This window comes from Pseudorca crassidens, chromosome 9, assembly GCF_039906515.1.
Source record: "Pseudorca crassidens isolate mPseCra1 chromosome 9, mPseCra1.hap1, whole genome shotgun sequence".
NCBI classification, from domain to species: Eukaryota; Metazoa; Chordata; class Mammalia; order Artiodactyla; family Delphinidae; genus Pseudorca; species Pseudorca crassidens.
In genome coordinates, this window is record NC_090304.1 from 108,917,288 (window position 1) to 108,932,968 (window position 15,681).

General features: G+C 52.8%; 1 protein-coding gene across 6 annotated transcripts in view; it reads right to left on the reverse strand.

The window, feature by feature from the left end:
- Window positions 1-630: 630 nt before the first annotated feature.
- IGSF9B (immunoglobulin superfamily member 9B) overlaps window positions 631-15,681 on the reverse strand; it is a 49,146-nt gene continuing 34,095 nt past the window's right edge. For 4 of the 6 annotated variants that reach the window (XM_067751621.1, XM_067751619.1, XM_067751620.1 and 1 more), the window contains exons 19-20: window positions 11,108-11,229; window positions 631-8,191 (exon numbers count right to left, since the gene is read on the reverse strand). In XM_067751621.1, the coding sequence (XP_067607722.1) occupies window positions 7,983-8,191; window positions 11,108-11,229 (331 nt within the window). In that variant the 3' untranslated portion in view covers window positions 631-7,982. The remainder of the gene's footprint in view (window positions 8,192-11,107; window positions 11,230-15,681) is intronic. The other 2 variants (XR_010946386.1, XR_010946385.1) reach the window with 1 other exon arrangement.

Below are 15,681 nucleotides of genomic sequence, written 5' to 3' on the forward strand. Positions count from 1 at the left end.
GGGGAGGAGGGGTTAGTATTGCATTTTTTTAGTTGACCAGCAGGGTGTGGGCAGAGAGACTGCCTCCACAGGTCTCTCCTGGCTGTCTGCACCATTTGGCCCTGCACCAGCTTCAAACACATCACTCTGAGCTCTTGGCAAGTCGACAAAAAAGCTAGCACCCAGAGACGACTGCTGAGGCTGCAGTGTACGTGGTCCTTGCAGCATATTTGAGGTCTTGAGTTCTCAGCGAGGTATTCTTCAGGGCACACGAAGTTTCTTGCTCAAGTGCCACTGAGTGCCTACTCCCCAGAATCTCCAGTTCTGGGTCAGACTCTACTGATACACTGTTCAGTTCCGGAAGTCCCAGGCCAGGTGCCAGAAGGAGGGTCCAGCGGCCCCATCCTCCCCATTATGCCCCAGGTTCTCCTCCCACTTCTCCTCCTCCACTCAGTGTCCCAGGATTGGACCATTCTGTTTCCAATGCCACCTATTTTCCAATTAAAATAATAACTGGAAAAAGCGTCTATGATGTATTTATACCAGACACTACACCCACACTGGTTCCAAGAACCTGCAGCAAGAATGACCAGGGTGTTCTTCTCCAAGACCAAGCCCATGCCAAAGGCCTCACAGAACTCTCCTGAGATGCCTGCAGGGGTGCTTGCGTCAAAGTGCTGCAAACACCTGCAGGGGTGCTGCGTCAAAGTGCTGCAAACCAGGATAGGTACTGCTGTCAGCCCCCAGGTAACCTCGATGAGGGTACCACCCCCAGCAATATGGGGACGGACTCAGAGTCTTCCCCTCTCCACACTCACTATATTATGCACCTGTGCCAAAGCTTTCAAGCCGCAGTGTCTCCTCCCAGTAACAAGAGACGCTGTGGATCCTGGCTCTCCAGGACTATCAGATCCAGTAGCTTCCCACAACCCTCGGCTCACTTGTCCTCTCTGCTCAGGAGAGGGAGCACTGTTTGTTTTTTTATTTTTTAACTTTTACATACACATTTCCATCAGAAAGACCCAAGCAACTCTGAACAGAGAGTGTCTCAAAAGACGAGGCATGGAGGATGGACGGTGAAGGGGGGGCACCAAGGCATGAGCTAGAATCCCAGGTCACCCCAGGTGGTCCTGCCCACACAACTCTAAGCACAAGTACAAAAATAAAGCCAACTATGACTGCATATAGATATATAGACAAGCTAGATAGACAGACTTTATATAGGCTTTCTGTCCCTTTATATATGTGTGCCGAGGGCATGAATCCCCGATCCTCTCGCCCGGCTTTAGTCTCTTGCCCTCCCATTTCCCACTCCCCAGATGTCCCACTACCTGAAGCCTCCCAATCATGACTGTTGCATTCTACCCCTGCACCCGCCCCCCCTTACATAAGCTCCCCTCTCTCCTTGAAATAGAACAAATTATATATATTTATATAATTTTATATACAATCTCCATAAAAAATACACTAGAGGGGGTATATTACTCATTTCACCCTCCTACCAAAGTAGGAGCTGCCTCGCAAAGAAAGAGTCAACCAAAAAGAGGATCTCCTAGGCCTGAGGCTACTCAGGCCAATTAGTGTGTCCCTACAAATCTCTTCTACATATATACACACTCAAATACATACCACAAACACACCACACATACACACCACACCACAAACATACCATACACACCACACAACACACCACATACTACATGCATAGGTACACACACATACACCCCACCCCACACACACCCCACACCCCACACACACACACACACACACACCATGCAAACGTCACATACCACATGCATGCGTGCGGGGTCTCTCTCTCTCTCTCTCTCTCTCTCTCTCTCTCTCTCTCTCTCTCTCTCTCTCTCTCTCTCTCTCTCTCTCTTCCTGAGCCCAGGAAAGGAACATGGACAAGACAGCTGGCTGGGGCTAGAGACCAGGGAGATAGCCTGGTGACTGCAGAGAGACAGGTGAGACAATCCCACCTCTCTGCCCCAGCCTGGACACTGTCTGTTCACAACAGACCCCTCTTGGTTCGCAGTAGGCAATAGAAATATTCGTTGAGACTGACTGACAATTTCCCTTCCAAAGACTGCAAGATGGCCGTCAGGAGGTCTACTCCCCACACCAGAAACAAGGTCTCTTAGATGCCATAAGCCAAAAAGGACCAAAAAGCCCCTAAGCCCTCATCAACCAATAGGAGGAAAGTCGGCATTTGCCCCTTACTTCTACGTATGTTGCACATCATCAAAAGCATGCTGGCAGTGTTTGTAAGGCTGAAAATGCAAATCCCCCCTCCCCAGCCCAAACCTTCTCCCCTCTCAGATTCCCTTCCCCACCCAACCACTTCCCCATCATAAACCATGCACAAGGTCAGGATCCCTGGAGCCGTGAAGTGGGATAGGAAGGAAAAGGAAGTAACTGGTGTGTATATGGGGCGGAAGGGAGAGGGTGGCCTGGGTCCTACAATAAAGACGGGGAATCCAGTGCCAGGGAGGGGAGGGATTGGTAGAGCATATTTCTTCAAGCTCCAAAAGAAGAGGCCCAGCAGCCATTCATGTCACCATCAAGTGGGATGGGAAGGACAGATGGCAAAGGACCAGGGACAGGAACTGAGGACTTGTACCACTTCTCCCTAACCCCCCAGTCCAGCTCTCCCAGCCAGTGATCTGAAGCTAATGACTGTTTCATCAGCCTTCTTCGGAAACCCTAACTACCACTGCTGACCCACCACGGAGGAGACTGTCCAAGTGATTTTATTAATGGCTGCTGTTCTACCCCAGTATTTAGCAGTCAAGATGCACCAGCTCTTCTAGAACGTATGGGCAGCCAGCAGTGATGTTTGCACTTATGCCTCACTTTTCCTCATCCTACACAGAAACCCTTGGGGTGTGGGAATGTCTTTGGCTAAGAGTCAACCTATTGATTTATTCTTCTAGCTTAAAATGGGTCATAGAAACACTTCTACCCGCTCAGTAACCCAACAAACAAAATATTATACTTGCTCATGAAACACTTATTTGAAAGCACAGACAGGGGCCCAGAAATAAAGCACTGGACCAGTGTGGATTCACTGCCAGTCAGAGGGGGTGGTAATGGACACCCCTAACCAAACATCGAGTTGCTAAAGCGCTGAAGTCCAATCTGGGCACTGATCCTTGGTTTATCAACTTTTTAAATTCTGCCTCTTGATGTGAAAGGAGGCAGGTTTGGAGACATCAAAGAGGACAGAGGAATGGCTGGTCTGATTTCAGGGTGAACCCTTTCACCCTCCTACGTCCACCAGACTGCTAGCTTTCATCTCACAAAAGAAGAGAGGTGAGGACGAAAGCGGTAGGAACACAGCCACTGTGTAGCTCTGTGATGTGCTGCAGTCTTGCCCCCTCAGGAGGAAAGGTGTAACCCAGCCTCAGTCCCTCCTCTCCTCCCCCAGGACACTGTCTCAGGACCAGTTTCAGAGCATGGAAGAGGCCAGCTGCCCTTCTCCTTATGAGAACAGATGCAAATCCCTAAGAACAGTTCTTCCTTCTCCACTAACACAGAGCTGCTGGTAGCACAGGGACCCCAAGACAAGTCTCCCAGCTTTGGGCATGAGGAGTCCCCACAAACTGACATCACAGAGAATACATCCATGCTTGGTTTGGGCACTCAGCGTCGTAGGCTGACTCTAGAGGGAGCAAGGACGTCCAGCCAAGAAGCAAGACCCCTTCGGGATCCAAGACTCACCCCCAGGCTTCTTTCAATGACTGCATCGCCCCCCGCAAAGGTCTTCACTGCCTCCACCCCACCCCAGGGCAGCCTCTCCTCTTTCTCTTCCTGGGGCCACGCCCAACCTGTACACGGCACCCTGAATAGTAACTAAGTTACCACGTGCCCAGAGAGAAAGGTAAGCTTGATGTCCCTGGCTTTGGTCTTACTGTCACATCCATCCCCGCCTCCCACTCCGGGGCCGACCTGGCTGTCTACTCCCCTTCCGGCCTTACAGACACGCGGCAGAAAGCCGACCTCCTCTCCACACTCCAGCTTTCTAACGCCCTTCCCAAAACACTCCTGGGTCCTCTCCTCAAGGCAACAATGCAGACCCACGGGACTCCAAGCCTCCAGCCTCCCTTTATTTTGAAGATAGAAAGGTAGAACTGAGCCATGGATGCCCGCTTCCCAGAGGGGCTAGGGGACGAACTCAGGGGAGCCCCCAGGAACTCTACCTTCCTGCTGTTCCCCAACAATCCCTGTGATGCCCCCGCCGAAAGCTCTGTCACACGCAAGCAAAGCAAGCCTCGGGTTAACTATGAGCTTTTCTTTCCCTATGTTTCTCTACATAGTAATAAAATGTACTTTATGTACAGTTCCTTCCCCCAGCCCACCCCAATCCACCAAAAGGCTTTTTCTAACAAAATTGGAAGAAACAGCTCCAGCTATGCACACCTTGGCCCCGAATTCTAATCCTGGCGAGTGACAAAGTCGCCCTGATGCTCTGTGAAGTCTGTTTCCTCCCTGAAGCTATCTTGTCAACCTTTAAAAAAAAAAACAAACCCTAGTCAGGAAATTTCACCTGTTAATCCTACCAGGTTTCCTCTGCATGAAAAGGGCAAAGGAAAACAGGTGAAATCAGTTTAACCCCAAATATTTTAGATCTCAAATCAAAAATAAAGACAGTATTGAAAAATATTAATAATGACTCCAGTCCACCCCTGCTTGAGACACCCCCCTGCACACGACCATGGGACATGGGCTCCTCCTCAAAGGGGGCGCAGACCCTGCCCGCCCTGTGGGATGAAGCATCCTTCCCCTGGAGAAAGCGGAGTCTCAGAAGGCCTCTCAGACCCGTGTCTCTGAGGAAAGCTGAGGGAGACAGGCTGGGAGCTCACAGACAAAGTTGACCACCGCGTGCTGGGCGGGGCCCACACTCAACCCCAGCTGGTCAGCCAGCGAATCAAGAAACAGGAAACCCACTTTCCTTATTAAACAGCTTATGGCATCACTTTACCCTTTCCCCGGGCTCCGAGTCACCTAACCTGAAACAGCTGCAGTCTCCAGGCAAGATGCAGGACGAAGGGGCAGGTTACTTCTATGCAAGGCTACCAGATCATCCAAGGGGCAGTTTGGAAGACACCTGATCTCCCATGGACTGGAGCATGAAAGTCAGAGGAAGCTTCAGAGTCGTCACTGCAGTTGTTCAAGGGCAGAGCACAAAGGACATCTGGTCCTTAGAAACGGCTGCACCCCACGATGCAGACATTCACGAGCACACCCTCTCGCACATGCTCACACTCAGCACTTCAGTGTGTGCCTGTGACATCCCTGTCTCCACCTCGTGGACAGAGGGAACTGTATTCTGCCAGTTTCCATCGCAATCCTTACAGGAAGTACTGAACCAGCTCCCCAAGGTGCAGGAAGGCTGCCAGTCTCCATGCACACTGTCACAAGAAGGAAGCCCTCTTGGGAGGAGAAATGAGTCCGAAGCTGTTGAGAGATAGGTCGGCCTTATGTCCTTCCCCAGCTTTGGGGACACCCAGCCCAGCTGCCACCCAGTGGCCAGCAAAAAGCACAGCTCCAACCATTTGGTCTTATCTGCTGAGGTACAGGGCACAGCCAGAGAAAGGAAGGAAGGAAGGAAGAAGTCAGCACCTTTGTCACCACTGGGGATGGCTCATGGGCGGGGCCCTGTATGCCACCGTAAAGCAGCAGAGCCTTCCCCCATCTCCTCTTCTGTTGTAACCTCAGGGCCTACAGTCCCAGCACGGGGCTCAGAAAGGGTGGCCTAGTTCACCCTGAAGACACACAGCCCTGACGTCCCACGTACAGTCCAGCAGGATCTGCTCTGCTCGAGAAACAGCCACCATGAGAGTGCGCACAAAGGCCACAACCGACCCCAGGGCCCAGAGGAGGTGCCCATGTGTCCCCTGTCGGGCACGGTGGCAGAGGTAGTGCTGCCTCAGGAAGGAAGCAGAGTCGCTACTTCGCTGGAGCTGCCGCCCGGAGGGTGGCTTGGACTTGGACTTGGTGCCCAGCGAAGTGCACTGGCCAGATGGCGCAGGTTCCACCCGGGGGCTGGGCAGTGGACACGGCGAGGCTACAAGTGCTGCCCCTCCCACTCCTTTCTCCACGATGTGTCGCGTTTGGAAAGAAACTGTGGTTTTTGTGACTTCTGAGGCAGAGCCTCAAGGGTGGAATTGGTCCCCACTCGCTGGGCAAGAGAAGGAAGCACGGGGCGGGTCTGCGTGGCAGCAGATTCACCCCTAGGATGGAAGCTCCCCAGGATGTGCAGCTGCCTGCTCTCGGGCCGCCTCGCCTGGGTCACCGGGCTGAGAGCCACAGAAGTCTCCAGTGCTTTGACTGGGCCAACATCCAAGCAGGCATCTGGGGACAAGGGATGTCCCCAAACCCACCAAGACAGCAGCACCAAGAAGGAAGTACTTGGCAGAACCTGATAGCCCCCTCGATTCTCGGGTGGCCGGAAGAGCAGGCTCCTGCACGAGAGGAGAAGGACGCCAGACGCACCCCAGCCACACTGAGGCCTTCTGCCCTGTCGAGGGCAGCGCCGTTACCTTACTGGAAGAGAGAGATACATCTGTAGTCACTGTAAGACGACCTCGCAGAAGCTTCTGGGTGCTAAGAGTCTGAGTTAGGACAAGAATTCGGCAGGGAAAGGATGGAGCCTGGCTCCTGCCTCCCACCCCTTCCAGCTTCACTCCCAGGCCTCAGCCAGTTCTATATAAACAGACCTGGGGGAATAGGGGCCTGAGCACCCCCAGAACCCAGAATCTGAGGCCCCCCAGCTTTATCTGATCCCATCCTGTGGGAGCTCAGGTCTGCGGCGGGCTGCACGTGGGAAGCATGGAGAGGAGCGCGGGCGGGCTCCCCACACGTGGCAATTAATCAATCTGGGGAATTAGCTCCCACAAAAGGAAAGGAGGAATCCAATCAGGGCTTTGGAACAGCGCTCCAGAGGGTGCGGAGCCAGGCTGGGATATAAATAGAGCCACGGCGCCTGGTGCTCGGCACAGATGGCTCCAGAGTGGGAGGCCCTCGGCCACAGGGCTCCAAGCCTGGCTGGACCAACGGGCTGACGATGAGCTTGAGTCTGAGCACAGGGCCACCTCCCGGCCCCGCTGCTAAGCAGCTTCTACTTCTGAGCCAAACCATGAAACGAAGAGAGATGCCTGTCTGGCCGTTCACCAGCCACCCTTCTTCACCCAGAACCAAGAAATAAAGGCTATGTTTAGTTCTGTGGTAACTCACTGCTGAACCCCCCAAAGCAGGCAGCAGGAATCATGGCAAGCCCCTACTTCCACTCTGAATGGGAGAAGGTCAAGACAAACGGGGAATTCAGCTGAGAAGGCATGAATCCCACTTCAGAAGGACTCACTCCCGAGATAGAGACACCAGGGCCCCCGCGAGCCCCTCACAAAGCCCACATGCCAGCTGCCCTCTCCCTCCTCCTTCCACTGACCACAGAAGTAAACAGCATTTGCTTCCACGTACATATATATACATAAAGAAACCCACAAACTACACACATACGCATTTGCATCTATATCTATATATATGTAGAGTCTGGAAGATGGCAGGAAGTCCAGCCCTCTTTCAGGACTTGAGAAACTGAACAGAAGCAGACAGCAGTGAGAGCCATTGCTTCCTCTTTTGCACTCCAGAGATATTTGAGGAGGTGGGAAAAATCCATCCAGTGAAGAGGGGAAGGCGGGGGAGGAGGCATAACTCTCCCTGTCCCCAGTTCACTTCCCGAGCTCTACACACAGCCACGGCGGCCAGTCTGCCCTCAGCCCTCTCTGCTGGACACGAGGCCAGCAGGCCAGGATGCAGAGGAGACACCCGCTCAGGCCAAAGGGAGAACAAGCAGAACCAGGGTCTGAGCAGCCCTGGAAACTAACGACCAGGCCACCCCTCCACTGGCAGGAGAGGACGAAGCCCTGCACACCCATCACCCGTGCCCACCCTTGCCCCTCGGCCAGCATCCTCGCCCAGGGGACGCTTAAGTTGTGGCATCACAGCAAAGTGGCGTGGCCAGGATCATCGTGCTCCACGCTGCTGAGAATTGCCGTCTGGTCTTCCGGAAGCTGGCGGTGGCACAAGTCTGAGAGTCGGGCAAAGGGGTCGGGCCGGGAATGTCTCTTCTTCCTCCGGAGGCAGACAGCTTCGTCGGGCCACAGGACCTGAGAGTTTGGAAGGTTCTGAGCCTGGGAGGCAGAACCATCTGAGGAGGAGCAGGTGCACACACACAGGAAAAGAGAAGACAGTGGTGAAAGGGAGAAGGCAGCCTCACACACCCAGCCGTCCTCTGCAGGGCACGGTGCCCGGCCTCTAGGGTTACACGCCGGAATCACCCAAGTGCAGAGTGTGCAGCAGAGGAACCACGAAGGGCCAGTGCCCGGGGCCACCCCAAGTGCTGTCCTAGTGAGAGCCAGGAAGCAGGACAGCTGTGGCTGTACTTCCTGCAGATTCACAGATCTAGTCAAGCAACATCTCTTTTTCATCTTGTATTTAATATTGAATATATTCAATACCTTTTATCTAATATTTCTTCTATTTATCGATATTAAAGAAATATTCATACGTCTCTTTTAGTGCCTCCTGGGTACCAGGCATCATTCTAGGTACTGCGGTTGGGACTCAGCACACTTTTCCCCCCCACCGCCTCCCCCAGGCAGTGATGGACGTCACACAGATTTTATCCATAAGCATTAGAGTCAGGTCTGGCCCACCCTGGACTGCCAGGGCCATCCCTCTGCCTTATGGTCCTTCTGGGGACACAGAGGTAAAGCCCTTGCATTCTAGAAGATTATACTTCAATGTGGCAATGGGGAGGAAGAGACAAACTATAAAGACTTAAAAACTACAGATATAAAACCGTCAGATACTGCAAGTGCTACCAAGGAAGATAAAATAGGATCACTAGACGGCAAATGAACGAGGCACTGCTTCTACTCTGAAGGAGTAACCCCGAGGCGAGTCTTGAATTATGAACCTTCCACAGACCTGGGGGAGAAGTGTTCCCATGGTGTGAAAGCCCCAGGCTGAGAGCAAATGTGACCTGCTGACCGAAGGAAGGACATCGCGGTAACTCAGAGCGAGCAGAGTCGGTGAGGCAGGAAGGGCGGGCAGAAGTCTGTTCTGATTGCAGGGGGAAGGGAAGCTTCTGGAGGGTTTTAATCAGAAGCGTGTGTGTATGTGTGCATGCGTGTATGTGTGTGCACACTCCCGGGACTTTCTAAAAATCACTCTGGTCGCTGTGTGCTGAATACACTGCAGGAGCCAGGACGGAGGTAGGAGGGCCAGAGAGGAGGCCGCTGCTCTGGGCAAGGTGAGAGATGGGAATGACTCGTAATCTAGCTTTAGCATTTGAGACAGAAAAAAGTGGTCAGATTCAGGATGTGTTTTAAAAGTTAAGTCAACAGACCTTACCAGATGGACTGGATGTAAGACGTGAAAGGAAGAGGGTCAAGGATGAAGCACCCTGAGCAACTGGGCAGGTAGGAGTGCCTTTTATGAAACTGGGAAAGAACCGAGAAGCACATCTGGATAATCAGTAACTCTATTTTGGACACGGTAAAGGCTTACAGGACATCCAGCTGCATGTGGAGCAGGCACCTGGAAATATGAGACTTGAGCTCATGGACAAGATCTGGGCTAAATACGGGGGGCATCTGCAAGTTGTGGACATATGACAGGAAACAGGACCACTGCAAGCAGAACAACAGAGAATATAGGCATCTCGTGGGACTTTTTTGCAAAAAAAAAAAAAGGATAATAGATAAATGATAGGTAGGTAGGTAGGTATGTAGATGGGTCTTAACCTGAAATGGGCTTAAATGGGTTGAAAATTCAGCTTGGGGCTCTAATTTCTCTCCCAAAACCTAAAAAATTCATTTTCTTTCTCTCCACCTCAGTATTCCAACCTATAAACTAACAGGATAATAGTACCACCTGAAGGCTAAGTGAGAACTAAGTGCTCACTGCCTCCCAAAGATTCAAGGGCCTCTGTGTGTCACTCTTCCATAACCCAGCCTCTGCAGAAAGCTGCACTCTGGTAGATAAGGAAGACTGGCAAGGAAGCTGTGCAGTGGTCTTCCTGGACGGCCTGTCACAGCACTTCTAAAACCACTGGTAAAAAGACAGCCCGTGATAAATATTTTCTAAGTCTGAAAAACGGCTGAATTATTTTTGCATTATATTAGAAGCTACCTATCGCTGCTGGATAAACATCACACATTTCAGTAGTGGTGTCCTTTTCATGAAATACGGCAATTTCACTCTATCTCATGGAGAAAAGTCTGGCCAGCCCGCAGAGGCTGAGTCCATGCCACAGTGACCCCTTAACACTGAGTAGGACCCCAGAATTTCATGTCCAACCAGAGGCCTGAAATGATAAAGAGGAAATATTTAAGGAGATAGGGATATGTCCAAGGCATATGACAGAATGAGAAAGAAAAGTACTATTTATGTTGTTAAAAAATACAGGGGACTTCCCTGGTGGCGCAGTAGTTGAGAATCCGCCTGCCAATGCAGGCGACACGGGTTCGATCCCTGGTCCGGGAAGATCCCACATGCCGCGGAGCAACTAAGCCTGTTCACCACAACTACTGAGCCTGCGCTCTGGAGCCTGGGAGCCACAACTACTAAGCCTGTGCGCCACAACTACTGAAGCCCGCACGCCTAGAGCCTGTGCTCCACAACGAAAAGCCACCACGATGAGAAGCCCGCGCACCGCAATGAAGAGTAGCCCCCGCTCGCCGCAACTAGAGAAAGCCCGCGCACAGCAACAAAGACCCAACGCAGCCAAAAAAAAAAAAAAACACTGAAACCATGCCATGTTTTCTAAAGGCGCACAGAGGGTTCTGAACACACATCCCCCCAAGAAGGATGGTTCCCAGGTTGGACGAAACAGAACTGGGAGGATGATCTGAGACTTTTAACCTTACTTTTCTCATTTTTTGATATGAAAATTCTATTTGTGTATTCCTTGACAATTAGTATTAAAGAGAAGCAAAGAACGAGATAAGCTGGAGGAGTCGATTGTGCAGAGAACCCAGGGCTGGGATCCTGAGCCAGACAAGCCCGTAGTGGCGGGTCAGGGTGGGAAGACAGGAGCAGGGTGCTTCTCGACATTTACCGGATCGTTTCTTTGACTTCGAGGAGCCCTTGGATGACTTTTTGGGCTTCTTTATCCGTTGGTATTTCAGAGCCTCCAGCCTCTCAGGTACAGCAGCATTCCCAGGAGCAGGTGGATGTGTCCTGGAAGGGACAATTGGAGAGGCACAGGTCAGCTCCCGGACGGGAGAGCTTTGGAAGAGGAGCTGGAAGAAAGCCAAGTAGCTGACCCAGAGGAGACAGAGCACAGCTCTACGGAGTCCCAGGTGACCAGCTCCTTGACACCTGCCTTCCTGCTGCTCCTGGAAGAGAGAACCCCAATGGAGAGCTCCAGCAGTGGGAGGCCTGCTGCAGGTGGACACCAATCTGTAGAGCCATCAGATGGCCTAGGAAAGGGAGAGACAGGCTTTAATGGCGAACCCATCACACGGCACTCAAGCTGGGGCAAGGAAGTCGGAGAAGGAAGCAGCTGGGATGTCTGAAGTTTGTGGATCATCACAGTCAAGACCTTGAAATGAAAAGTAAAGGGGCAGATTAAAGGACCGGAAGAACAACCCCACCCCACTGACTGTCCTCCTCCGGGAAAGACAGGGCCGGGCCAGATGGGAACCCAATGCCCAGTGAAATCATCTCTTCCATCGCCAAGATTCAGGCAGAACCCCGGCAGCCAATAGCAACTAACAGTTGTCGTCCACCAACATTTCAGCAGCAGACTGGGCTCAGGCTTCATCAGTCATGTGAGAGAACAGAAGAGGATGGAAGTGGATTGTGACGGTGAGAGTGTCCAAATCAGGCAGGCTTGCAAAGCCCTTGATATCCGCAGCAGGTATCCAGTGGATCCATATTTTAAGATTCGACAGAAAAACCAAGGTTATGGGAGAGGAGACCACCTACGTCAGCGTCTCTTTCTGCCCCGGTTGTCGAGTGGGTGTAGCCGTTTGCCTAACAGAGCAACTGCATGGTTAGGACAAAGGCAACAACTTAACTGGAGCCTGTGCTGCCCAGGTGACAAAGGGGCCCAAAGAGAGCTGAGAGGATGGACTGTCTGTGACAGTCTGCGCTTACCGGAGAGAACTGTTCAAGGATCATAAAAGAAGAAAATCTAGAAGACATGGATCAATGCCATTTCTTCTCAAAGTAAGCCAAACTTGGACTCTGAGGAGTAAGGGGGAGAAGAGGGAGACAGGTCGCTCTTTCTTTCCCTCCAGTGCTGGCATTAGCACGCCATCAGGGAAGCAGGGACACTCCAGGACCCTGGTGGATGGGGGCAAGTCACACCTCCCTCTTCCACCTCCCTCACAATCAGTGGTGGGTAAATGCTGACAGGAAGGAGTAGACAGCCAAACCTGTGAGGGGAAAAAAAGCCCCCAGTGGTGAGCAAGCAATCTAAGGTTTAAAAAAAAAAAGAGGGGTGGGAAGACTACAGCCGCATCTCCCCAACATCAGATATCTCTGCAGGGATGAGAAAGAAAAGCATACAGACTAACTGTAGATAAGCCTCTGGTTCCTGGGGTTTCTTGCGCTAACTGACAGTGAAGTAACCTACATCTTCTTTGATGGATGCCATCATTCCAGCATCCTTTAGTAGACAGAGCATGGAGAAGCTCCTCCCAAGTTCAGGTCAGAGACATTAATTTTCAACAGCCCCCTAAGAGCACAGAACTAAGAACCCAGCTACATGCACACACGGTTTCAGAGAGAAGGAGTCCAGCTCACCACTGGAGGTCGGGTCTTCACCCCGAAGACCTGCCTGCCAACTCCCCCTTCCTTCCTCTTTCACAAACCCCACAGCCTACCCATGGAGACCCTGCACAGCAGCAATAGGAAGGAAACTTGGGAGGCAGACAAAGGTTGGAGATGGCCAGGGCACGAGGGAGCATGACTTCCCAGAGCTGATGCAACGTCCTCACCCCCCGCTCATCCTGGACTAAGGCTTCTTCGTGCTGCCTAAAAGGAAAAAGACATGAATCCACAGCTCAGTTCATCTGCCTCCTGGTCCTGGCCAGAGTCTTCCAAAAGGCCATACAGATGAATGGTGTACAGTGCATGGCAAGCAAGTGGACCCAGGGTCCAGTAAGCAAACAGTGCAATTCAGGGTGACCCTCTGGGCATGAAAGAAATGGGTACAGGGTGCCCCCGAAAACTCCTAGGGATGCTCCAAGCCAGCTGAAACTTCCAGGGACATTATTATTACAAGCAACATATCACTACTATTACCACTTTTATCATACAGCATTTACTTACCACTTACCACGCCAGGCACTGATCTATGTTCCCTGCAATAATTTTCTTTAACCCTTACAACATCCCTAAGAGGCAAATGCTATATTGATCCCACTTTTCAGATGGAGAAACTGAAGTTAGTTTAGAGAGGTTAGGCAGTCTATCTTATAATCCAGTTATCATGGGGTAAGAGCCAGGACTCTCAACATCAGATAAACTGCGTGTCCAGCTTCTTCCCAAGGGAAACAGGTGCAGAAGCTGCATGGAAGGAAAACACTGCTTTCGCGTGCACCTGAGCAATCAGCCTGCCCTGCACGCGCTTGCTGCCACGGTCACTGACATCCTCTGCTTCGGTGGCAGAGCCAGAGAAGGCAGACCAGGGAGGGGGAAGGCTGGCTGAAGTGATGCCCTCAGGCGATGATTCCCGAGCAGCAACAATCCACTGAGTGGGGGAAGCCAATTTTCCCCTGTGAAGCAGCCAAGCTCCAGCTCTTCCAAGGCACCTGCTGTCCACCTGTTTTCGCGTTTGGCTTGGTGCTCAGGCTCAGATGCATGACAGGAGAAGGCTCCCCAAGGCACTGGAACACTCTCCCGGTACAGGAGGCAAAAAATAAAAGCAAGGGTCTGGAAGGACGGGAGGTACAGGGGAAGGGGCAAAATGGGTCTTTATATTCAGCTAGTTATGTAGAAAAGTCACGTGAAATGTGTCCCAGCAGACATCAAACCACCTCCCTTCTCTGGGAAGGGGGAAAGGGGGGCCATGTCCCCTATCAACACCAAGCCCCCCAGGGGACTTTCAGGTAATGGGCTTTTGATGCCGATGACGTTCAGACAGTAGGAGGCTGGGTGAAGCAGCTGCATCCCATCCCTGGAACAAGGGCAGCAGGTAGTCCAGGGCTGGCCAGTGGGGTGCCCTCCAGGGAGGCAAGGCCGGAGTTCTCTTTCCAGTCAGCCCCAGTTCTTCCAGAACACGCAAGAATTCAGCAAACTTGGACCCCATCCCCCAGAAAGTACGAGCATTACTGGAAGGTGAAGGCCTGAAATTAAAGCCCAGGGGCTTCTCCGGACCGTGTTCCCCATGAACCCCAGTTCTCTGTCCCACAGGTGTTTCTTTGTGGTTCACACCTACCAAAGACAGCCTGAAACTGACCTTAACACTCTCTTTTTCTCTCTCTCACCTGTTATAAAATCCGTACAAAATCCAAATCACAACCAGATAGCCCCAGAGGCCTTAGTGCATATCTCTATGCTCACCCAGAGCAGGGGAAGAAAGACACAGCCAGGTTCAAAAAGGCAAACCACAGGGCAGGACAGTCGAAATCCTCCGGACTTTTCCTGCCCTCCTGCCCCAAGAGCTGGCCGTTAACCCTGGCGGCTGCCGTGCCCGGTGACAGAGCAGTGATGAAGGAGCACTTCCTTCCTCTCCTGAGTGGACACTCTGCCATCTGACTACAGGACTGAGGCGGAGACCGAGGACACCCACTCACATCCACGGTGTAGCCAGGACATGGGTGAACCCACCCTCTGCCACAGCACAGCCAGCCAGGAGTCCGGAGATCAGTGCCCACCACTGCGTCCACAGACAGCCCCCCTCTGGTGGGGCAAGTGTGTGGCCTCCGAACTCGGCAGAGGCTTTTACCAACGGGACCTCCTTCCCACGGTTCACCCAGTACAAGGGGCCCCAGCACGCTCCCAACCCACCTGCCTCGTGGAGGCCAAGGTCAGTATGAACAGGAAAGGGGATCAGAGGGGAGGCAAGAACAGGGCCGCTACTGGTGTCAGACAGGGAACGGAGAGCCCCATCCACAAAGGGACAGGTCCGAGAAGGGAGCTGGGAGGAGGAGGAAAGGGGAGAGGAGGCGGGGCGGGGCGGGAGCAGAACAGGGGAGAGCAAAGGAAGTGGGAACAGAGCAAGGACACACGTGGACGAGACGAGTCACACCACCTCCAACGAGACCCAGCGGGGACACATGCAAAGGCAGTGTGAGGGTGGCGCCCGAGAAGGAGCCTGGCTCCTGCAAGGGCCCAGCAGCCTCCACCCAGAGCTCTCGGCAGGCAGCACGGTGAGGGCCTGACTCCCCAAGGCTGGAGAGCTGGCCGGGCCAGGTGGAAACCACCCTGCATCGCGCCCCTGGTTTCCTGGTTTACCACAGCAGTGAGAGGGCACCCAGCCCCCAGGTCTGGCAGGTGGGGACACCGGGGAGGGGGTCACGAACCAGAACGGGGCCCAGGCCCAGGCACTTTCCCAGAGTGGAGTGAGAGCTGGGCCTGGAGTCATCACTCCTCTGGGGGCAGCAGGGGGGTCACAACTGGGGGCAGGGAGGAGAGCAGGAAGGTGGAGGGCGGTCCCATCACTGTCACCCCATTGGCCGC